Source organism: Tiliqua scincoides, chromosome 7, assembly GCF_035046505.1.
Source record: "Tiliqua scincoides isolate rTilSci1 chromosome 7, rTilSci1.hap2, whole genome shotgun sequence".
Lineage (NCBI taxonomy): Eukaryota > Metazoa > Chordata > Lepidosauria > Squamata > Scincidae > Tiliqua > Tiliqua scincoides.
The window spans coordinates 64,345,014-64,370,284 of NC_089827.1; the positions used below are offsets into that span (position 1 = coordinate 64,345,014).

The 25,271-nt window shown below is 42.5% G+C and overlaps 1 protein-coding gene across 2 annotated transcripts in view; it reads left to right on the top strand.

Annotated features, from left to right (window-relative positions):
* Window positions 1-24,845, top strand: part of NTN4 (netrin 4) — a 51,981-nt gene extending 27,136 nt beyond the window's left edge. Inside the window, exons 3-10 of one of the 2 annotated variants that reach the window (XM_066634140.1) lie at window positions 4,210-4,488; window positions 9,947-10,073; window positions 12,445-12,633; window positions 18,773-18,986; window positions 21,666-21,778; window positions 21,863-21,931; window positions 22,898-23,068; window positions 24,712-24,845. In XM_066634140.1, the coding sequence (XP_066490237.1) occupies window positions 4,210-4,488; window positions 9,947-10,073; window positions 12,445-12,633; window positions 18,773-18,986; window positions 21,666-21,778; window positions 21,863-21,931; window positions 22,898-23,068; window positions 24,712-24,845 (1,296 nt within the window). The remainder of the gene's footprint in view (window positions 1-4,209; window positions 4,489-9,946; window positions 10,074-12,444; window positions 12,634-18,772; window positions 18,987-21,665; window positions 21,779-21,862; window positions 21,932-22,897; window positions 23,069-24,711) is intronic. The other variant, XM_066634142.1, reaches the window with a different exon arrangement.
* Window positions 24,846-25,271: the final 426 nt, after the last annotated feature.

Genomic DNA, 25,271 nt, shown 5'->3' on the forward strand with positions numbered 1-25,271 from the left:
GCAGCACCTCCTCCCTTACCCAGAAGAAGGGGACAAATGCCACCAAGGAACCACCAGCAGCTACCCAGCGGCCATAGGATGCAGCAGCAGCCATTTCGGCACCACTGCTCTTCTGGGCTCCGGGCAGCTCAGGTTTGGGTTGTCCATCATCTTGTGCATTTCTGCCATTCTGACCCCTGTAACCTGCATGTCACAGGAACACCTTCGCCTGAGTGAGAATCAGGGACATCAAAGTTTTGGGCTCTGGCCCACATAAAACCAGACAAAGAGCACCCTGGTGAGTTTTGCTAACCCCAGGCTTTTGGTCGAGTCTGGTCACCTGATCATGGCCAAGGGAAAGTCTAAGGAGCTGATCCCAGGTTTTCCACCTTTGGATCAGACAGAATTGCACGATCTGGAGCCATCAGAAGGCAATATAAGGTGCTGGCGAGTTTGAATCTGTGTGTGTTTTCATTCCAGCTCAGAGAAAAAGGAATTGCCTGTTGATGATAGCTAGAAGTGTTTGAAAACAGTGTTATTTATTTTATTCTGAAGTAAGTTCATTGTGTTCAGTCTTTGGCTGTAATTGTATTTTACTCGCCGAAAACAAACACATCTAGCCCCTGGAAGTGGAGGAGGAATTGTGGTTCTTTAGGTGGGGCTCATGTCCTAGGCAGACACATCAGGATTTGGTATTTTCATTTTACCTCTAAGACCTGTTTTGTCTAGTTGCAGGTGCCTGTTTTTGGTTCATTTTGTTCTTTTCCCAGCCTCCTTTTTATTTTTGCTTTATCTTAATGAATGAGATTTGCCCATTTCTTTCAGTCCAGAACAAAAAATTATTTCCTCTTGCCTCCAATGGCTGCTTAGGGCATTGGTGTACCTGGGGAGGTCAAGGGGGCAAATGCCCTGGTGCACCATGCTTACAGGGGTGGTACCACCTTCCTTGCCCTCCCAGCTGCCTTCAGATGCCTGTGGGGGGGGGGGGCTTTAAACCCCACTTCTGATTTTTGGACAGAAACCGGAAGTGATGTTTTAGGTTCTTAGAAGGCATTTTGAGAACCTAGGAAGCCTCCCCAGTCTGCAAAAGGCCTTCTAAGAGCCTAAAATGTCCCTTCTGGTTTTCATCCAAAAACTGAAAGTGGGGTTTAAAGGCTCCCCCAGAGGTCCTATGGGGGCATTCTGTGGTCCTGGCCCCAGGTGGCACAGGGGCCAGGATTGCCAGTGGCTCATGGCTATTGTTATCCAGAGCAAGTTGGGTATTCACTGGAGTGGGGAGGGGATAATCTAGTCCAGGGATGCCCAAACCCCGGCCCTGGGGCCACATGCGGCCCTCAGGGAGCCCCCAGTCCCCAGTGAGCCTCTGGCCCTCCAGAGATTTGTTGCAGCCCACACTGGCCCGACACAACTGCTCTTAGCATGAAGGCAACTGTTTGATCTCTTTGCGTGAGCTGTGGGATGAGGGCTTCCTTCACTGCTTGCTGTTTCACGTCTGTGATGCAGCAGTGGCAGCAAAGGAAAGGCCAGGCTTGCTTTGTGCAAGGCCTTTTATAGGCCTTGAGCTATTGCAAGACCTTCATTCATTCATATAAGTTCATCTTTAATATATTCATTTATGTAAACTTATGTAAATTTATTCAAATTTTAAATGTAAATTAATTCTTTCTTTCTCCAGCCCCCGACACAGTGTCAGAGAGATGATGTGGCCCTCCAGCCAAAAACTTTGGACACCCCTGGTCTAGTCAACTGTCTTCTCAGAAGTCACTGATCTCGGTGCTGAGGGAACTCAGGACTTACCCTAGGCAGGAGATGGGATGAGAAAGGGCACCCCAATTTACATTGGTTTTGAAGTAACTCCCTTTCCTGGTGGCGGAAAATCTTACTAGTTTTGTTTTTAAATAATCTCGAGGGTGTATGGGAAAATCAGGTTCCCAGGCTGTCCTTCTTGCTCCCCTCTCTGCCCTTCCTCTTATGGGGCTGGAGCACCTGCCCTGAATAGCCACAGAGGAATCATGCATTTTCAGAGGCAGGTCAGCCTTTTGTGCCTGTACATAACTCAGGAACCGATAAAAAGAAGTCAAACAAAAGCAACAGTTTAAACATTTGTTTAAAACTTGCTATCGCATTCTTCTTCAAAAATAAACCACCGCAGCAGCTTACAAATAGAACATAATTTAGGAAAACATAACATTTTCAAGTCTATAAAAAGGAAAATAAAGCAACCGTCTATCAAATCAATACTGTAACTCTTCTAATTCCATGTGGGTGGTATACTGGAATTGACATTTAATACCTAAAAAAGCTAAAGCTATACAGTAATTACCTATTCCTGTTGTATAAAACAAAACCCAGCTTTGCAGATGTCCCAGATTTTGCAGATCATTATAAGCAGGATGTCTGTTTTTATACTCAATTTGTAAGCTGTCTTTCCCGCACTCAAGATGGCACACAGTAATCTAACACATAATGGTATTAATAAAATGCAGCAGATTACCCCAGAGAGCTATCACTTTAGTCTTTGGTCTGAGAAAACTTGCTTACTATCCTGGGAGTACTACTTTTGAAAGTGAGGTAATATAATAACTAGTGGCATTACTAGGGTTTGATGCCTATGCAGGAGGCCAGCGCATCACCCCCATGTTGGACCTTTTCCCGTGCAATGGGTGGGGTAATGCCCTAAGCAGTGATGTACCAAGACCCTACCCTGCAGGATTTTTGGCTATAACTTTTGATAGGACATTTAATGCTGTTTGTTTCATTGCATTCTGCATGAAATTACACATTGATTGATATATAGCTGGGGTGCCCAAACCCCAGCCCTGGGGCCATTTGTGTCCCTCGGGGACTCCCAACCCAGCCTACGTAGAGCTCCTATTTTCCAATGAACCTCTGGCGCTCCAGAGACTTGCTGGAGCCTGTGCTGGCCAGACGCAACTGCTCTCAGCATGAGGAAGACTGTTCGACCTCTTGCGTGAGCTGCAGGCCAAGGGTTCGCTCCACTACTTGCTGTTTCACATACATGAAGCAGCAGTGGCAGCAAAGGAAAGGCCGGCCTTGCTTTGTGCAAGGCCTTTTATAAGCCTTGAGCTATTGCAAGACTTTCATTCATATAAGCTCCATCTCGAATATATTCATTTATGTAAATTTATTCAAATTTTAAATGTAAATTAATTCTTTTTTTCCTGGCCCCTGACACATTTATCAGAGAGATAATGTGGCTCTCCTGCCAAAAAGTTTGGACACCGCTTATATATAGCATGATGGTATTATTCAAAAATACCAAGATTTTAAAAAATTTGGTTAAGTAGTGATGTCGACCCCACCGTGCGCTTCACCCTGTGCAGCTCACACCCACCACACTCCCACACTGTACCACAAAGGGAAAAAAATTGTGGTAAGTAAACATCTTGCAAACATCGTCAGGGATGCTGCCATGATTATAGACTCGAGATGTTTCTGAAAGCCTTTTCAGAAGTCCTGTGAGGTCAAAGAGACGGGTGACAGACAAATCACAAACAGGAACAAGAGAAGCAGAATGGTCTGATGATTTAGGCCCAACTAGCAGACCTTTCCAAGTTTCACAGTGAGATTCATTGCAAAATTGAATACACAGGGCATGCATCTTCAGGTAAATGTGACATGTTCCGGAGCTTCATCAGCACGCACTCTTATCTGGGGTGATAACCGCTTGTTAGCAAGACAACTAATGTTGCTCAGCAGCCTTGTACACTAGTCGCACGTTCCACCTCCTTGAGCCTCATCTGCTCTGCACTGCACAACTCAGCAGAACAGTAAAGTGGGTGGTTATTGTCTCTCTTTCTTGATCTACAGCCTTGTGGTTTCGGGCTTTGCAGAGAAAGAAGGCTGCCTTTTTTCCCCTATCAGGATTGTGCAGTGGAGTCAACATTAATGAAATGTTTGCCTTCCCTTGAAATTATACTCCACAGTCTGAAAGACAGGATAGTAGACACTGGGAGTCTTATTACACAGAGCGCTACCTATTTCATTTGTACATGTTTCCACAATTGTGCTAGCAGCCCCAGGTGCTATCAGAATCTGATCCTTGCCATGTCATGCCAATTCCAGAGGTCACAGCTTCAGGAACCAGAACTTGATGCCGTTGTGTTTTTTGGTGATGTGATGTTAGCAAACTTCTGCCAGCGTTTTTTTTCATCCAGTTTGCATTCTTCTTTCTCATTCACTTACTCTGTTTTGTATCTTTTATTCCAGGTTATATACCGAGCCTTGTCACCACCTTATTCAGCTGATGACCCTTACAGCCCTGAAGCTCAGGAACAGCTGAAGATCACCAATCTCCGAGTACAGCTGCTGAAACCGCAGTCCTGCCCTTGCCTTAGTAATGACCTGAATGCAAAACCTCCACAGCTAACCTACTATGCCATCTATGATTTCATTGTAAAAGGGAGTTGCTTTTGCAATGGCCATGCAGATCACTGTGTGCCTGTCAAAGGATTTAGGCCTGTCAAAGCAGCAGGAATTTTCCACGTGGTAAGTTGCTGTTAGATAAGCAGTATTCTAAATTTCAGATCAACCTTTCAAAAACAAAAATACGGCATTGTCCGTATGTGATGTCTGTTCTATTGAGCATTCACATCCTGAAGCAAGTTGCACACAGCACCGTGCAAGCACACAGTTGTTGAGTGGATGGGTACCCCTTCTGACACCAGCAGCCTGTGCCCGGCCTGAACTACCCATCCCATCAGCAATGGTGCATTTACATAATGCTGTTTGTAGCCCCCTGTACCAGCTGAATGTAAAAGGAAGGATTCCCCCCCACCACCATGTATGTTCCACAATGGCAGACATTTTTGCTGCTGCAGGATTTATTTTCAGCACACTAGGTAGGGGCAGGAAGGCTGCTATGGCCCGAGTAGGAGGAGTCACAACTGTCCTTTCTCTCGATGATATTTTCATTCATAATTATTTGAAAATTGTGTTATTTATCTTACTCAGAAGTAAACCCCACTGTGCTCAGTAAGACTTGAGCTGTAATCCTATCTTACTCACCAGAAACAAACCCCGCTATTATAAAACAGGGTTGAATTGAAGGACTTTTCATACCATGATTAACAGAAATGCCCAGTAAACTCTCCCCATAAGTCCTTTGGTATAATCTACTGTTATATTAACAGTAGAACTCGTTAGGAATATTGATATATTGATATTATTCTGAGTATTTATATAAAATGTTTTGAATTAAAAAAGTTGGGAAATGAGCTAGTTTCAAGGCGAAATATATATTTTAAAAGTTCTGCTGGCTAGAAGATCTGGCACCAAGATGGAAAACATTTTGTCTGAGTTAAATTTTAGCTCCTACTTGAAAAAGATGGAGACTTTCTTCTCCAATAAACTTCGGTACATGTGTGAAAATAAGCAACTTTGAAAGTCTGCAATGATTTGATGGATGAGTAGCAAACCTGTAGTTTTCACAGATGTGAAATACATGATTTCAAAGTAGCTGTTCAGTTATTTCAACCAACAGTGTTCAATGAGTGTGTCCAGGACCACTGTGGATTGTAAAATAAGTCATCACCGTCTGTGTTTTTCATAAGAATTTGCTCTGCGAAAGTGACAGTACAACTATGGAAATAAGCATCAAACAGCATAACAAAGTCAAAAAGAGCCCAGAGGCTCAGGCCAAAACCAACTGTCAGTGTAATATAATTGGGGATTGCCAGTAGTATAACAAGAGTCCAGCCAGGGCACTTCAGGGGGAGAGAAAGCCTCATCATTTATATTGTGGCATTCATTGTCTCAGTTCTGTAAAAGTATATAGCAAGAGGTATCCTTTCGCCAAAGTGCTTTCACTCACAATATAACAATACAGTGTTTAGAGAACAGACCAACAGTGAGAAGACTGAAGCATAACAAACAATGGGATGCAATTGAAACACAAGAGGAACAGATGAAGATCTTTTACCTAGTAAAAAGATGAAATATTTCTTGAATGTTTGCTTTTAGGTACTCCCAGTAATCAGCTATATGATTTTGGTGATAAGCAATGGGCAGCACAATCCTAACTTGCATTGGAACAGGCAGGCTGGTGGGCTTGCACTGTATCCAGTGCAATTTTGGGGCTGGCTGAAGCTTGACCCTAGGTAAGGGGAAACTTTTCCGTTTACCCCAGGGAGAGCTGCAGCAGTTCCAGTGGGTCTTCTCGGATCTGCGCTGTGCCGAGGTGTCAGAAAGGCACTTCTGGTTTTCATAAAAACCAGAAGTGCCTTTCTGACATATGTGGGGAGCATTCTAAGGCCCTGAGAAAGCATTCTAAGGCCATGTGCAGCCTCCACAGGTCTGTAGAACAGACAGGTATAAGAGTTACAATTTAAAAACAATTCTTCTCCCATCCTTTGGATATCTTTGGATTGTGAAAACTTCATCCCATCACATGTGTTCCTATAACACAATAAAGCTACAATTGTAGTAGGGGATTCAAGACATTCCACAATATAAAATAGCAGTAATCAGAAGGGGGAAAATGGACAACTAGACCACAAGCTGCAAGTTATTTTTCTCTTAGAGGAACATAAGTCATGAAGTCTTCTGTAAGATACACAAAAAGCCCAAGACAATTTGAAAAGAAGTCACTGAATATATTAATTCAGTAACAAAAAGGCAATGGAAAGAAACATGCCCTAGCAACTGTCTTCATGTGTGAAAATCAGTCACTCATTTATCTTATACAAGTCAACTTTTGTAACACTGTTTGCCTTGTATAGCATAATGAGTGACATTACCAGAGAGCTGTCAAGCAAAGAAGGAAAGCAGTCTGGAGGCAAAGTAAAATGGAAACGCCTCATGACAGAATGAAAAATAGTGTGGAAAAAAATTCTGATTAAATGAACTCACTTGTGTCAATTCACTAAACGGGGAACATCCTGGGAAATGCGCCTCTTTAGTGTTGCCTCATAAAGATTCAAAATGGCAACACATCAGTAGTAGGACATGGAAGTTGCTAGAACACTCTCTCATTTTCCAGTTGCTCTATTTCACTCAGACTGAGGTCATGCAAATGAGCATTCATGTGCTAAACTGTGCCCTACTCTAACAGCAGCTACTCCATATTCATTCTAGAATTTCTTCTGTTCTTCCTTATTTTCAATGGCTGTTTTTTTTCAGTTTGTAGATAAGTGACATCAGTTGTGCACCCTGCCAGTCATACTGTATGCTCAACACTAGTATTTACAAAACATGACTGACCAAACAACCATTAAAAAGTTGGGTTTTTTTTTACAACTTTTAAAAAGTGGGTCCTGGTGCTAAAAAGTTTGAGAACCACTGGGTCAGAGAATGCTTCAGCAAACATTAAACCTGCAACCGATGCTTGACTGAACTGAGAACTGTGCCCAGGCTGGGAGCAGTCTGCCCAGAAACAGTTCCCCTCAAGAACCTTGGAGCACAAGCCTATTCATGTTTACTCACATGTAAGCCCCACTGAGTTCAGTGGGACTTCCTACCGTATCGGGTTATGTAAGATTGTATCCTTGGTCTCCTTAACATATGTTTCATTCATCATGCTACAATAACCAAATCTGTCTAGCTCAGCGGTTCCCGGACTATGGGTCCGGGACCCACCAGAGGGTCATGACCCAATTTTTGGTTAGTCATAAATCTGACAGTGCAGATTAAGGTATGTGCATCAAGGGTTAAAGAAGCTGCTGTTTGAGGGGGAGTGCTGCTGCCCAATCACCATTATAGCCATACCCTTTGGCATTTATAAATCAGGTAGCAGCCTCTAGGCCTCTAAAAAGTTTGGGAACCACTGATCTAGCTGTTCCCTGAACCACTGATCCCTGCTTGAAAAGTAATTTCCAGAAAGACCTAAGTCGCATTCTTGTCCCTGGGTAGGACGTTTTTCCACTCTTCCCTTGTCAAATCTGTATTATTTCCAGAAACTTTTGGTCTCTTGTCTACTATTCAACTGCATGACTATCAAGACCTGTTTCTAGAGCCCTAGCTAGGATAGCTAGCGTTCCAGTATTGGCCTGAAGTCAGCTTCAATTGCCAGGTGTCTACTGAAAGCAACCCTGGAGATTTTAACAAGGAATTTCCTTGGAATTTCCAACATTACATCATGTTGGGGAAAAAAGATATCCAGGAGTAACTTCAGTCAGAACTGACAACCCTAGCCTTAACTCCAGTATAATTTTATGTCCTTCTTACCTTTTTTTAATTGGAAACAATCTTCTGTGTTTCAGTCTCAGTGCGCTTGTTGAGGTTACTTCTTATAATTCCACACTCATTACTTGCTTCTCTACGGCACAGTTGTAAATAAGTTCCTGCCAGAGGCTTACTTTCCCCTCCCCTAAATATTTTATTTAAGAAGAGCCACAATAACCCCACTGTGATAGTACAATCAGAGAGCAAGGAGGGATCAAAAGCCAACTCCCCACAAGTTCACTTATGAAATATATCACAAGGAAAGAGAGGATGTGGACAGAACCAAAAGCTTCAAGTAACTGAGCCAAACCAGATGCAGCGTTCAGAGGGAATCAAAAAGCCCCTAGTGTCACTACTCAATCTGACCTGGAGAAAATTCTTTCTGGACATTAAATATGGTGGGCAGTCAGACCCCAAATTCTCTGCATCATTGTGTTTCACATGACATTTCACCAGTAATTTAGACTTGGTTCTTCTTTAAAAGCCATTGTAAATATACAGGGTGTCTCTCATTATCTGCTGGGGTTCCATTCCCAGAACCCCCTCAGATACCAAAATCCACAGATGTTGGAATCTGCAGATTTCAGGGGAGGAGGCCCCAAGCCCCCCCAAACCCAAAAAGTCTGGAGACCCTTCTGAGGCCTTCAAAGGGCCAAAAACTACGATTTCTGGTTTTCAGCTGCCAAGGAAAAGGTGGCTGTGCAGGTGTGACAAGCACCTATTGGATAGTGTCCATAGTGTGAATAATGACTGTCAACACAACTGCCACCTCCCCTGCCTGTTGGGACTAGATCCTATAACATGTTTTAATTCGTGGCTTAAAGACTCACGCAACGTGTTAATTTATGTTTTTAAAAAAATTTCTTTCCCAGGTTAGCAATTGCCTGTGTTACAGCTCAGACAGGACTTATTCACTGTATAAGCTGTAGTAGCCTTTGCATGTCCCAATTTAGTGCAGAGAGTGTAAATTTTATTTTTTTTCTGTGACCCAACACGTAGCCCTGTAAGCACAGCAAACAGCATCAAGGGGTTTGATATTTCATCAGGGGATATATCATCTCCCTAAAAGTGGTTATTAGGAAATGAAAGGGTAGGGGAATCATTATGCTAGTAAAATTCAATTTGTGTTTGGCATTTTTTCCAGATAGCTTAGATAAATCCATTTAGGGTGCAATCCTATCTTGCGCCTGGAACAAGCAAGCCAGGAGTCTTACGCAGTATCCAGTGCAAGATACGGCACCACAGTGGCTCAGCTGAAGGGGAACTCTTCTCCTTACCCCTAGGTAAGCCACTGCAGCCCCTATGGATCTTCTCAGACTTGCGCCACCTCCTGAGGTGGCAGAAATCAGAGGAGAACGGACTGACTTGAAGCCGCTTTGTGCTACTCGGGAACAGGGTTGGGATCCAGCATAACTGCTGGGATCCAGCCCCACCTCCCGCTCCCCACCTGCCTGTCCCTGGAACGCCTCCTCCCTGCCTCCTCCCCAGAGCCTTGGCGTTGGCCAAGCGCAGCTGACGCAAGGTTCAATCCCTCTGTTGGCGCAGAATTCAGCCTCTGCAGGCTGGTGTGCTGGCCTAACCGACTCACGAGGAGGCACTTGCGCCTGCCCAACGGCACCTCAGGATTACAGCCTTAGTTGGTTTCAGTTGCTACTGGCTCTAGCAGTGGATTCTGTGATCAGATTACTGCATACATTTTGGGAAATCATTTATGTGCATTTACACCTTGAAATTTCTGGAGATGCCACTGCAGCCATAGCGGTCATAGTTTGTTTCCCTTTGTTAGGTCCACGGAAGGTGTATGTGCAAGCATAACACTGCAGGAACTCATTGTCAACACTGTGCTCCCCTCTACAATGACCAGCCCTGGCAACCTGCAAATGGCAAAACAGGAGCTCCAAATGAATGCAGATGTAAGTAGCAAATGTCTGGAAGGGTGTTGAGGCTAATGGAAATCCTTGCTGCACACTTTCCTCTTCTAAAATGCAACTGGAAAATAACTGTGTGAAACAAAGCAGTAAGATAAAATAAATGCCACCATCCACCTCATGTTTCAAAAGTGGTAATGGCTGAGTCGCAAACATATATATTTTATCAGGAACGTGGCACTTGCTTGGTACCCTTATGGAATCCAAGACCATCTATGGAATCCAAGACCAAGATGGAATCCAAGACCATCTATTCAGGAAGTTTTGCACAGAGCACCTAAATAAATTGTGACAGACATTTCCGTTTTGCAGGTTTAATTTCAATACAGAAACAAAGAAAGTGAATCCTAACTAAGCATCATTGAAATCAATGTGTAGTAGTGATAAAGGGTGCAACTCTTAACTTGCTTACCTGGGAGTAAGTGCCACTGAACAAAGTGGGACTTGTTTCTGATGTATAAGATAGAGCTCTAACTCGAGTCTCATTGATTTCAATGCAGTGGCGTCACTAGGGTTCGTGTCACCCGGTGCGGAAGGCCAGCGCATCACCCCCATGCAGTGGGTGGGGCAACACTCCAGGTGGTGGGCGTGGTGATCTACCATTGCCCCGCCCCCACTGGTTTTATGGCTGTACCTTTTGATAGAATAGATATTTCAATGCAGTTTGTTTCATTGCATTCTGCGTGAAATTCCACATCGATTGATATATAACATGATGGTATTATTTTTACAAACTGTGATTTTAGTGATTTTGGTCACTAGTGGTGTCACCTCCCCCCAGGGTGTCAACTTACTAACACCTTATTGGAATAGTTCTCAAACTTTTAGCATTGGGACCAACTTTTTAGAATGACGATCAGTCCAGGACCCATCATAAAGCAAATTAAAATAAATAATTATAAATAATTAAAGTAAAATAAATAAATAAGGGAAAGCCAGCCCTGTTCCACCAAGTGAATTTTCTCTGTAGCCTGCCTGCAATAACACCCCCCCCCCCAAAAAAAAAGAATCAGTAAGATTTTCACCCCTACCTAGTACCCAGTTCAATTTAAGTTCTTATATTTCAAGCATATCACTATCAGGACCCACTTGGCTTTACAAATCTGAGAGCCCAATCCTATGCCTGTCTACTGAGAAGTAAGTCCCATTATAGTTAGTGGGGCTTACTCCCAGGAAAGTGTGGATAGGATTGCAGCCTAAAACAGAAAACATTTCACCTTACCCTGTCAAGCCTCTGTTTCATTCTTTTTATTGGGGGACAGCTGCCTTCTGGAGCATTTGTTGAGCTCCAGTTGCATCAAATCAGGACCATTCTGGTGGCCTCACATTTCCCTTTGGCTGACCTGCCCAGGAGCCAAGGCACGTTTGCTTACTCACGAGTAAACACAACCATGTGGCTTAGTTTTGCTTTCCATAGGGCTCAATACATTTGCCAGCTTGGAGGGAGGGACCGCCTTCTCGGGTCTTTTTTGGCGGCTACATTCATTGGATCAGGACCATTCTGGTGTTGTTGGATTCCTCTCAGCCTACCCTTTCAGATGGACTAAGGCAAGTTCGCCTACTCGCGAGTAAATGCGTGATACGGCTAGCTTTCACTTTCTATTGGGCTCCGTGCATTTTTTGTTTTCCGGGTATTTGTCAATAACTTTTGATAGAAAGGAGATATTTCACTCCCATTTTTTGCATTGCATTCTGCTGAAAATTCCGCATACAACGGTATATAACATGATGGTATTACTCCTAACCACTGCGATGTTAGCACATCACCCTCCCAGTGTGCGTCACCCCCCCTTGCGCGTGACCGGGTGTGGCCCACACCCCCGTAGCAAGGCCACTGTTTCAATGGTCAGGATTCATTTTCTTTGGATTCAACCCAATACAGATATGTGGCTCTTAATGAGGGGGATACGTTCTTCAATCCCCGTTGTTATGCGATTAGGTTGTTAAGCGAACATTCAGCCCAATCTAGTGCCTTTGTTGTGTAAACAGACACTCTGCTGCAGGCTATGAGAGTCCTGACTGCTTCATTAAGAGTCTCTGTTACATTTTGACCACCATCGTATATGCAGTCCGTCGTTAAGAGAATGGCTGTTAAGCGGCACACTCCTGTATATGCTGCTTTTCGATCCATTTTGTGGTAACATGATAGTTTCACCTTTGACATTAAATACATCAGAAGAACCAGATACCAATATAACAGTTTGCATGTTTTAGAAATGCTAAGTCTGGTATATGCATTTGATTTCATTATTTTCAGCTACCATCACACGCCTCTCTCTCCGTCTTTTTCCTACATTACTCTTTTAAAAACTAAAGCATCTTTAATTTGTCTATTTGTTTGTTTTGGCTATTTTAGCCTGTAAGTGCAATGGGCATTCTGACACTTGTCACTTTGATATGGACACCTGGCTGACATCAGGGAATCACAGCGGTGGAGTATGTGATAATTGCCGACACAATACTGAAGGACAGCATTGCCAACATTGCAAGCCAGGCTTCTTCCGAGACCTCAGAAAGCCTTTTTCTGCCCCAGATGCCTGCAAATGTAAGATGATGTCATTGTCTGAGTGGAGGGTACTTAAAAACCATATCTTTCTGTTGTTCATTCTCATGTTTTGGTGACGAACATTGAGTGCCCTATCCCATCCAACTTCCCAGCACCAATGCAGCCACAATACAACTCGTAGGTAAGGGAACAAATGTTCCCCCACCTTGAAGAGGCCTCCGTGACTGCTGCACCACCACAAAATGCAGTGCACACCCTGTTGGCACAGCTGCATCAGCGTTAGAAAGTTGGATAGGTTTGGGCTAAGGTTGTCAACTTCATACTTGTAAATGCTAAAGCAGTCTAATATTTTGTTTCCCACATCATTTTACCCATTTATCCACCAGTGTGAATTCACAGAAAGTGACTGCAGACTTCCGCTATAGACCATGGATACTGATGCCACCATCAGTGTGGTGGTGATGATTTCAAAGGACATTTCATAGGACATAGGACTGGGGCATTTGGTGGGCCGCTGTGAGATACAGGAAGCTGGACTAGATGGGCCTATGGCCTGATCCAGTGGGGCTGTTCTTATGTTCTTATGACATACATTCAAACTTCAAATATTTGGGGTTTTTTAAAGCCATTTTTTTTAAGCAGTTCATTAATACCATGCAAATTTGGGGTTTTTCAATCACTTTTCAGTCCTTCAGCAGCTCCCCCTAACAGACAAAAACTTGGAGAACTTTAAAAGCAGTTTGCAGGGAACATGCTAAAAAAGAAATACAGGTCCAGCCTATTTATACACAGATTTTTTATACACAGATTTGACTCAACACGAATAGCCCCTGCAAATGAGAAGGAATGAGCTGATCCCTGGAGAAGGGGAAAATGCATGCCTTTAAAATCAGTTTAAAAACAGTCCTGTGAGAACAGCCTCCTTAATGAGAGAGGGGGGGCAGCTGGCTGACAATCCATTAATCCTTCTCTCCCCAGTGGACCCCTCCCTTCCCCCTGAGCACCTGAAAGAAAGGTGATCCCTTTGCATTGGTGAAGGGAGGGGCTGAATGTAAGCTCTCAGCTCTTTGTAAGCTCTTGGAGGAGGACTGATTAATGGATTGTCTTGTTAATGACTCTTATCTTACATCACAAAGGTCAGCAAGGCTGTTTTTAAATCACCAGAACAAACTTTGTTTTTTTAAATGGATTTGCTATAGTGGGTTTTTGCCATCCACATGAGTGCTTAGAACCCACATGAATAATTAGCCTCAACCTGTATATAGAAAAAATGTGTGTGTGCTTTCACTTGCATGGATAATACAAAAGACCTGGCTCTATTTACAGGCATTTTCTGAGTTTTTATAATTTGCTTTGCTCTCTGATTTATTTTTTGTCTTTTACTTATGCCCTTGAGTTTGTTTTAATTGCTGCTGCTTTTTTTTTTTAATGATGTTTTCTATTTGTTTTTATCAAGTTGAAAGCTGTCTTGCATCCTGACAGCAGTGGTTCCCAAACTGGGTGCCATGGCAAACATACAGAGTATGTGGTACGGGGTGCCATGAGATGTCCCCAGTGGCCCTTCCAACCAGCTCTCCTGGGCACTGCCACCTTGTATCACATGAAATCTCACATGAGCCAAGATGGCGATACCCAAATATTGCAAGATCTGGGCATTGCCATCTTGAATCATGTGAGATTTGGATTGCACAAGATCTTGTGAGATTTGGGCACTGCCATCTTGGATCACACAAGATTTTGCACGATTCAAGATGGTGGCACTTGGCTAAACTGGAAAGAAGAGGCTGTGGGGGCACCAGGACTCTGGTAAGTTTGGGAACCACTGCCCTAAAGGGAGAAAGTCGAGATATAATTTTTTTAAATGAATTATTTATAGTAGTATTAGTCACCTCTTTGGATAGCAGCTCAAGAACTGGAAAAATGCTAACCTGTCCAAAAATATTTTTAAAGCAGCAGACCAGTGTTAATCTTTATTTCATGGAATTAACTGTGTGTAAATATCATCATAATCAAGAGTCTTTGGGGACTACTGAGAACCAGATTGAAAAGCTTAACAATCTTGGCAAGATGTGGACATGTGCAGATGGAATGATTAATGAATATTTTTTTATGGACATAATGATGGTTATAAACACTGGGGCAGCCATATAATTTTCCCACTTTGTTGTTTTAAAAGGGAAAGTCATAACCTCCCATTTTAATGTATTTCTTTTCAGAAATGGAACATGCTATGGGCTTCAACAAAAGCTAGAATTTCACATCCCAACAATATGTTCTTTATATTTAAGTAGCAAAATTTCCTGTTCTTAGGAAGACTTCTCTAACATACACATTTGAAAATAAATTTTTAAAAAAGTTTGTCAGAAAGATAGTTTTACAATAATTTAACTCATGAACTTACATTTAGTAGAATATTAATTTATTTTTTTATTGTAGCTCCTCAACATTTATACTTGTTCAGCTCCAACACTGTGTCTATGATCCTATACACAATTACCTGGGAGTAAACCCCATTTTTGCAATGGGACTTATTCTTGAGTAAACCCGCATAGGATCATGTTATAACATACTTTGTGAAGGGATCTGGAATTTGATATTACACAGCAAGTTCCAACAAAGTTTATCACACAAGAATAGTACTACTGGACAAGAACTGTGCTTTAACCAGCTCAAGGCCCTGTCTCTGACAATGATCAGCTCCAGATGTCTGAGGAGGCACATAATAGAGTGCTCTGTTCCCTGACATTTCTAGCTTGAGGTTTGGAGGTTCAGAGACAACCACCACATGAAGATGGATTTGACTCCCTTTCATTATTGTTTTTCTGCCAATGACCTTCTGAATACCTTCTGTGCAGTCTTTCTAACATCTCGTTCTGGATCTCCCAGCAACCAAAGTTTGATTCCCACTGAAACATGGAAAGATACAGCTCCACTCAGAGCAACCAACATTTCAGAAGTCTGGGACTGTGAAATACATTCTCTGGCCAAAGGAGAACCGGTCATCCTGCAGCAGCAAAGAGTCTTGTGGCACTTTACTGGGGCCCTGAGCTGCCACAACTAGTGGAAGGTCCTTTAGCAGCACAAAAGCTGGATTGGTCTTGTGCACTGCCAGGTCGCTGCTGCAAACAGAGAGAGGATCTGTGCGCACAGCAGCAGCAGCAGCAGCAGCAGCTCTGAGAGACTCCACAGGTGCCATTAAACAGGTGGCAGGGGCAGGCCATGCTCAGGGAGGGGGAGTAATGGGGTATTTCATGGGACAGTTGGATCTGGTGGCAGTTGTACGTGATGGCTCTCATTCCCTATTTTTCTGCCCACCAGCTCTCATCAGACTTGCCCAGCGATGAGACCCATAGGTGATTGTACTGCCTGTGGGGTAAATTAAAAAAAAACCTCCTACAGGCTGACCAATCCCCCCCCCCCACAGCATGCAGCACAGCCTCCATTGGCGTAGCTGCATGCTGTAACATAGCAAAGGATAGGATCAGGCAGTAACACGTTTACATATTACTTTAGCCAGCAGATTGGTGGGGGACACTCACCTCTGTCTGTCCACTCAACTTCACTGCCCTCCTCTCCTTGAATTGGAAAAGGAAGGAGGAGATGGAGTGGAAGTGTGGAGGAGAAGATAATGGCGGGCTAGAGTGTCCGTGAGTGACAGACTAAAACGTTAGAGGATGCTCTAGCCCAGTGGTTCCCAAACTGTAAGCCATGGCTCCTCGGGAAGCCACTGAAACCAACCAGGGGAGCCATGGAATCCTTGTGATAACCCCACTGCCCTACAAAATGTACAGAGTTGTAGCCCTTATGGGGAGCTGTGGCCAATGGTCCAGTAGGTCAAGGGAGCTGCCAGTTGAAAGTTTGGGAACCACTGCTCTAGCCCATCAGTCTCCCCCACACTATTTCTTCTGCTGTGTCCCCTTCTTCCTTTACAATCCAGGGAGTGGGAGGAGCAGGGACTGGCACATCACCAGGTATGGTGAGCAGCATTTGGCATGCCATTTCATCGAGAGGTCTCACCCCTGAAGCCAATCCACACTCCTCCTGCAAATCCCTTCTTCAAATCCACTTGTACTACAAAATCTTTTGGGGGAGGGGGACTACCTTTCTACCCATGGTGAAAAATACACAATGAACACAGAAATTAATGATAAATTCATTTCCCAAAATAAGGTTTCAATCCTAACCACAGTTTCCTGAGAGTAAGCCCCATTGAAAAAAAAAGACTTACTTCTAAGTAGACCTGGTTAGGAGTGTGCCCTAAGACTACTTATTTTCCTTTCTGTAGTTCATCTTCCTGATCAACTTACTTTTTCTGCAGGATCTATTGATACAAAGCAAATTCTTCTCAGCTGTGGCCTCTGAGCTGTAAAGAAATTCATTCCTGCGAAACTGGCCCAGTTTTATCTTCATCATCCTTGCTATCCTCTTTGACAAATCCATAAAAATAGAGTCAGGGTGACACATTATAGTGCCAACAGAGGAGACATATATTTCCTGTACACTAAATGCTTCAGTCACAGCTTTTCAGTTACCGTGTAAAGTGCGAAGAGCTTTTTGGACAACTCCAACTGAACAGAAAGTCTGTGCTTTGCGGAGATCAAGGGGAGATTACAGTCTCAGCAGAAAAATAGCCCTTGTGTCATGCTTTGTTTGTGTTGATAAGAACATGCCTGATAACCTCTTATTTATATATGGTGGACAACAGAATTCTGCAGCTATTACCAGCTCAAGTCAACATTATTGCTCAACCGCTGGGGAGCAATGAAAATCAAAAGCTCCAAGGTCAAAGCAAATGAAAGAGCTGTTAAGCTGCAACCCATGGGTTACATTAAGCGTTTTTCTTCAGTGAACAATGTGTAATATTTGCTCAGGAGTGGGTGTGTACTAGATAAAACAGGGCATTCTCCTATTTAACATAATAAACTGGCAATCTGCTTGAAGGTTACAGAGGCTGTTTCCCTTCTCGTATTTTTAACCACCTTAATGAATTTCAGTGACTGCTATAATGTAATTGGGGATCATAAAACAAACTTCATAACCTTTCAAAATGACTACATTTAAAACATTTGTACTTCCAGCAATATATTTTTGTAGGATATGGGTCCTGGTATCCAAATCTGTATTGACAGTTTTAGAATCTGGATCAACTGTATTTAAATTCAATTTATTCTCTAAATATTGAGCTACATGTACAGAAACAGTTATGTTTTATTGAGAGTTCACAGCTGTTTATTTTGAGATCCCAGTTCCACTGAATTTGAGAAGTTTGTTGGTTTCCTTGTCATCCTAGCGGTGTACTGACCTAAATAAGCAAATTTTTGGCTTCCCCCCTTATTATTTTGTTATTTATTGTGTCAACAACAACACAGGCATCCTACATGTAGAATTATTAGGGGGAAAGAGCCTTGCTTAATTATCTCCTTCCTGCTGTTCTAGTTTCTGATGTTCTGGGTGTGGGATAGGTGAGAAAACATTAAAAAATATTATTTTGGAGTCTGAAGTGTTACAGTCTAGGAAGGATTGTACAATCTGATTTTGGCGTGGTTATTTATTACCTTTTAATCTCCCACTTGTTGTCCTCATAAAACTGTGTGAGCTAGGTTAGGTTGCGAGATAGTGGCTGTCACTAAGTGTACGTCATGGCTGAGTGTGGTTCAAATCCACTAACCCGGATCCTGATCATACAAGCAAGACTTGTCAGATAACACAAACGTTTACTGCTTAATACTTAAGTATCAGTCTAACATGCCTGATATTTTATCTCTATGTGTGGGCTCAGATGCTTAAGAAGTGATGGGGGGAAGATAATGGTTTTGGAGGAATAAATGCATATATACTTCTTGAAACCTTGAATCCAAAAGCACAAGACAAGAATACTACATTTCAGTGATGACACAGCTGTGGTGGTTGGTTGGCAACCTTCAGTCTCAAAAGACTATGGTGTAAGCCTACAGCATTCGGTATTCCCAGGCGGTCTCCCATCCAAGTACTAACCAGACCTGACCCTACCTAGCTTCCAAGATCAGACATGTGCAGGGTAACAGTTGCTAACACAGCTATATAGTACTAATCAGTATACTGCAGCATATATTGCCATCAAATGCTGCAAATAAATAAATGAATTCTGTCTTGTTTATCTCACCAATAGTAATGCCATATGTATGCTCTCCTACTTCAGTGTGCTCCTGCCATCCAGTTGGGTCAGCTGTGCTTCCCTTCACCAACAGCAGCTTCTGCGATCCCAGCAACGGTGATTGTCCCTGCAAAGCTGGAGTGGCTGGTCCTCAGTGTGACAGGTGCATGGTAGGATACTGGGGCTTCGGAGACTATGGCTGCCGACCATGTGATTGTGCAGGAAGCTGCGACCCACTGACTGGTGACTGCATCAACAGGTGATCCGACAAACGTATTACTTAAACATGGGGACAGGAAACATATCTGTACTAGTCAATGTGTCAGAAATGAAAGATGTCAGATGAAAAGGACAGAGTTCTAGAGCAGTTATATATTTTGAAAAATCTTAGAACTTCTCAGCGGCTGTTTTATTTTACTAGTCACTTATGTAAATGTTCCTTATTAAGTGTTCCTTATGTACATACATCATTCCTTATTGCATGAACAGAAGTAGGAAGTGCTGAACCAGCTTGACTGAGAGGAATTAATCATCAAAGGTGGCTAACAGTCACTGTTCTACCTACCATTCACCTTGGAATAGTTAAGGCTTGGAAATCAGAAGAAAGGTGACAAGGATGGTGCCCGACTTCACCTGGAATCACTGAAAAATTTGGTGTGCGACTGGAACACCATTGGAAGCATAGAAAAAGAATGTACAAGTCACTAATATCCTCCTTCAGGGCAACCTTCAAAGCTTTCCTGAATACCTCTGACAAACTGAACATATCACTGATGTACTTAATGTGTATCCTGACCAACAGTTGGGAAATCACTGGTTTAGGAATTCACAAGCATTTATGTGAATTGACAGTGATAATTCAGATCTATTCAGCATTGACTTGAACAACTGATTTGCCAGAGATCTCAATAGTTTTGTTTGCATTTCTTAAAACCTGCTATTAGGTGGATAGAAGTATATTGCAGTAAAAACCCTGGAGGACATCTCTATTCAGAGATGATTGCTTGATTTCTATAGTCCAAATGTTTTCCTTCTGAACTACTCAGCCAGTCTATATTACAGGTGATGAAAAGCTGCTTGGTCTAATTACGAAGACAATGGTGAAGGAAGACCTTAACCCATTTCTGCCCACCTCACAGGTGTACAGGTTTGATCCCTGTTGCATATATGCAACATAGGGCAGAAATGGCTTAAGGGCTCAATGGCAAAGCTTCCATTTACATATCTGGGAGCAACATCAAGCTGCAACCTCTGAGATGCCAATGAAGAACAGGCCATATAAGGAAAGACCTAGAATGCTAAATTCTGTGCCTAGCTGGAATGATGCAAATAGATCTTTTTATAGATCTTCTGCATTCCACACCACATAGACAAATTATATATATCACAGAACGTTTCCACAAGGCATTTTATACCATTAACCATGAAATGCACACATTTATGTATGAAATGATAAATTTTGCACAATTATTCCTTTCTGGCATGTTTCTCAGTATAACATACTGGGGATAATAATAATAATTCATTCACTGTTGTTCACTTAAATCCAGAATGAAGTAGATGCACTGTAATTCTTCAAGGAATGGGTCAACGTGCACTCATACTTCTCACTTTGAAATTTTTTTAGTTTTCCAGAGGTAAGAAACGCTGAACATTGGGGGCATGGACATCTTGTCCCTCTCCTTCTTCGCCCAGAGGAGATGTTCTACATTGAACATTGTGGGGAATGACATCTCATAGGATGACAAGAGACATGGAGGCTTAGAACTGATGCCAATAAAGGGGTTTACCAGGATTTGCAGGAAGGAAACAGAGAAGGAATGTGTTTGTATTATAGGAAGGTCCAGCAGTAGCTGTTTAGTAGCTGTTTAGTCTCACTGTTGTTAGCCTTCACATAGTGAGACAAGGGAAGGATTTCTTTATTTTGGATTAAAGGGATGCCCATTGCATCTCCCTAGGGTGACCTCCTTCTGGCTTTCTTGTCTTTCCCACCTAGGGGATAAAGTCCAGGTGGGGGCTGGCCCAGGGTATTTGGCTAACCACCCTATAGGTGTGGCCTATGATAGCTCTGGGTACCCTGGTCCTTCCCCAGCTTGTTCAGACCTTCTTTCTTTCTGTAGCTCCAGCCCTTCACCATCTGTCTTTCCTTCCCCTCCGGCATCTTTCCCCTTGTTTACCTTGCCTCCTGTCTATCCACTGCAGGCTCTCCTTCTTGCCACTTCCCCAGGTGTACTTTTTTGTTTCTCTGCCTCCAGCCCTATGTCCTCCTCAGTCCTCTCTGTCTTTCTGGCACTTGTCTCCAAATCCTTCTATATTTGCATCCTTTTCCTCCTCTGTCTCTTAGACTCACTTGCCTGAGTCCTTCCCGACCCCTTTTAAACTTTCCCACTCTCTGTCTTTCCCCCAATCAGCAAGACCACTGCTGCCTGTGCTGCTGGTGTATCTTGTAAGGCATCATTACCAGGTAAAGAATGCAGAAGCCTCATCTGGCCATAGCTCCATGTGGCAGCTTCCTGTGTCATAGGGTCTTCATATAAGCCATATAGGACTATCCCTAGTGGAAGAACTTAGCTATGTGTGCCTGGGTATAGTATAATGTTCAAGACTCTGCTAAGCAGTGCTAGAAAGTTGTGCTACTGTGTGAAACTTGGGCTGCAATCTTATACACACTTACCTGGGAGTCAACTCCCTTGAACAGAGTGGAACATTCTTCTGAGGAAACATGGGGTAGAACTGTGCTGTTACTAAGGTAAGCACGTCCCTTTTCTAATAACAGTCACACAAATCTGAAATATGAGTAATAACAAAATATTTACTTATTTTCTGGACTGTTTCTGATTACAATTCCTAATTGCTGTAAAGGCAAAAGTGCTGTCAAAATAAAGTTGAGCAGAACTGTTTTCATATGAAACATTATACAACGTTCCTTTCATTTCAGCAGTGCAGACAGAGACTGGTTCCAAGAAATTCCTAGTTTTTCTGCATACAATGAAAGTGAAACAGCATGGGGCTGGGAAGATGAACAAGGGTACTCTGCCCTTCGACATTCAGGTAAGTAGTAAGTAACTCAGATTATCAAATGAGGAAATGATGCTTGAAGATACATCAGATATTTTTGTGTTTATGTTTCCACAGGAAAATGTGAATGTAAAGACCAAATTTTAGGAAATTCTAAGGTCTTCTGTGGCATGAAATACACTTATGGTGAGTCAAAAAATGGCGTAATAACCGTGTCATAATATGAATAACAGCCTCAGGAATGTACATTAGGTGAACACTGTCAACGGAACTGCTTCATAATATGATTCAGGGTCCATTGTGAAGCTCAGCTACCTCAGGGCTACATGGCCCAGAAGTATTACCCAATGGGTTGGTTGACCATGGTTAGATATGGTCACTTATCACCTCAATATATATTTAAAAACAAAAACAAAAAACACTGGAAGTAGCCCAGTGTACCTTTCAGGGTGTAGATTTATAGCCCAATCCATCCTAACTCCTTGTACAGAAATGCAGCAGTTCCAGTGCAGTACCTGCCATATTCCACAGGTGAGTTTTGGCAGGTTGAAGCCTCCTTGGAGTAAAGGAACTTTTGTTAATAACATTTGTTATTAAGAATATCTATATTCCTCTTTTCAACATTCCTAAATTTATAGGAAACTAATTTAGAATGGATAAATTATTTTACATCAATGACTCTGTCTTGCCAAAATATATGTACTTGAATTGTATGATGGGATGAGGTCGCCAGGTTCCAGGAAGGAAAGCACTGTTACATTTTGTAGTTTGTACAAGTAGTTAAAATGATGAGTAAGCCACAGTTTCCATAACTTCACTGGGAAGGAGGCAGCTGTGTGCTCAGCACTTCCCAAAAATCAGGTCACTGAGCATCTCCCTGCACCCTGTCTTTGGCAGAGTCTGAACAAGCTCATCAAGTAGAGAATCTGGAACGCATTCTGTTCGACTAAATCAATATCTGTTGTTTTTGCATACTATGCAAGCAGATATACAGACTTGCATTATACAAGTCTTATCTATAACGACAACTGCGCACACCCTGAAAATGCAAACAGGCTATTCTGTAATGCACACACTGGTATGCAACGTTAAAGTGCACAACTACATTAGAATGAAAACAAGCTAATACATACTGCAATTGTCTCTCCACAGTGCTGAAGGCCAAGATTTTATCAGCTCACGATAAAGGCTCCCATGCTGAGGTCAATGTGAAAATCCAGAAAGTATTGAAATCTACAAAACTTAAAATTTTACGAGGGAAACGACTTCTTTACCCAGAGTCATGGACCAACAGAGGCTGCACTTGCCCAATTCTTAACCCTGGTATGTATTTTTTTTTAATGAAAATCAGTATATTTCCATCAGAATTTTTTTATTCTTTGTTACTCTTCTCCAGCCCCAGCATCACTGATGCTAGAGTTCATATGTAGTTGATGAAATTAGGTTCATCCCATCATATAGATATACCAGCTGAAACTGTTGCCTTTTATGCACAAATTCTATTTTTGTTCCACATTCTGAAAGTACAATAGAAGAACATATGCCCTAGATGCTTCAAAAAACTAAAGTGCCAATCACTATTCTTACTGATTAAAGTAATTTAATGTGATGCTAGACATTCCTTTCAATTTTGCCCTCGCTTTGGATTTATTATACCATGCACTAATTATGTCTAGAGCCTGCCACAGAATTTTTCAATTTGAATCTCCTCTCCAAGTTGCACACTTGCAAAATTCCCTCTCTAACCCGAGTACTGAGTTTAATTGGGACATACCAAATAGCCTGGTTCTGGTCAACTCCAGAGCCCTTCTGCTCATAGAGGCTGTGTGCAGCCTCTTCAGGCCTCAGAATGCCCTCCGGAAGTGTTGGAAGGCCACTTCCAGTTTTCGTTATGTCTGGGAGGTCTCTGGTGGGCCCAGCCACAGGTTTGAAAGCCACAGTTAGTCAAAACCACAAGTCTCAGCAAATAAACAGGCTGGATTGGTATTTTCATAATCTAGAATGTGGATGGGGGTGCGCATCTGAAAATATATTGTATGTGCATCCACTGAAAATAATGAGGTGAGGATAGCCACCATCTGCTTTTGGATTTGCATTTGGCCACACACTGAATATATATTCACAGTTCCTGATCCAGCAAATTAAGTGAGCATGGAAGCCTGTTTCTGCTCCTCCTTTCCTTGATCTGGCAAAGGCATTTAAAACAGAGGTTGTAGGGTTAGGTACTTACACCCTTTTGAGGGGTCAAAATCATTTTACAGCTTTACCAAATTATCTTTGCATGGTGAGATATCTGAAATTGTCTTCTAATGGAGAAAAAAATGTTACTAGATAAGTGAAAACACAAGTTTGCAAGCATTTTCTTAGATGAGGTCACTTTTGCAAGTTGCACAATAGTGGCTATTTCACCTCACAAAAATTTTGTGTAAAGTTCCACCAGCATCTGCACTTGTAGGACATTAAACACAAAAGAGGGCCAGTCTTGTGTTACTGCATAAGCTGGTCTTGGACTGTGTTCAAGTCCCTGCTCAGTCACAAAACATGCTAGGTGATCAACGGCCAAACTTTGTTGTGAGGTTAAACCCCAAGAACACCACTCAGAGCTTCGGGATATATCTGCAGGGAGAAAGGGAGGGATACAAATGTCATTAATAAAATATGTCTGAATAGGACATTGACTGGCAGTGCAATGCCTTATGCATGCCTATTGAGTTTAATGGGACTTATGCCCATTGGGTAGGATTGCAGCCTGAGTTTCCTGACAGCCACTCTCTCAAACATTAAAGGAAAACAGAGAATTTTTCTCAACTCGTGAACATGAAAGATAGGTTTCCAGGAATTCTGGAAAATGTTTGCAACTTTGGAAAACAGGATAAAACATTTCAGTTAATTTTTATTTTTTAGACTCCCCAAAAGAGCAACCATGAATACTTAAAACAATAAAGATCTGCATGTTTTATTTATAGGTTTGAAATACCTTGTAGCTGGATATGAAGATGTCCAAGCAGGCCGACTGATAGTCAACATGAAAAGTTTTGTCCAGCAGTGGAAACCAACCCTTGGGAAAAAAGTCTTGGAGATTTTAAGAGACTGTCGATGAAAATGCCGAATGGGGCATTGGTTTATGTACAAAATGCAGACTTCATGGAGAGAAGACCTCTGAAATGAAAACTGGAATGTAAGGGAATAGTGCCAAATGTGTAGAGAGGTATTTCAGTTCATAGTTCAGTCTTTCATCCTGATCCTAAACACATTGGCCCTAACTGCAACACGTATGCAGAAAATGTGTGTGTGTGTGTGAGAGAGAGAGAGAGAGAGAGAGAGAGACAAATAAACTCTCATAGAAAAAGGGGAATCCCATACAACAGCCCCTGCTGAATATGTGTGCAGTGGAAACCCACATCCAACAGTCAGGGAGTGTTTCAGCGGGTTGAGCTGCATTCTCAGAACCCTTCATTCATTCCATCTCCCCACCAGTTGTTTCTTTGGTAGGAAAAAGGAGTCTCCATGAGCAAAACTACAGTCC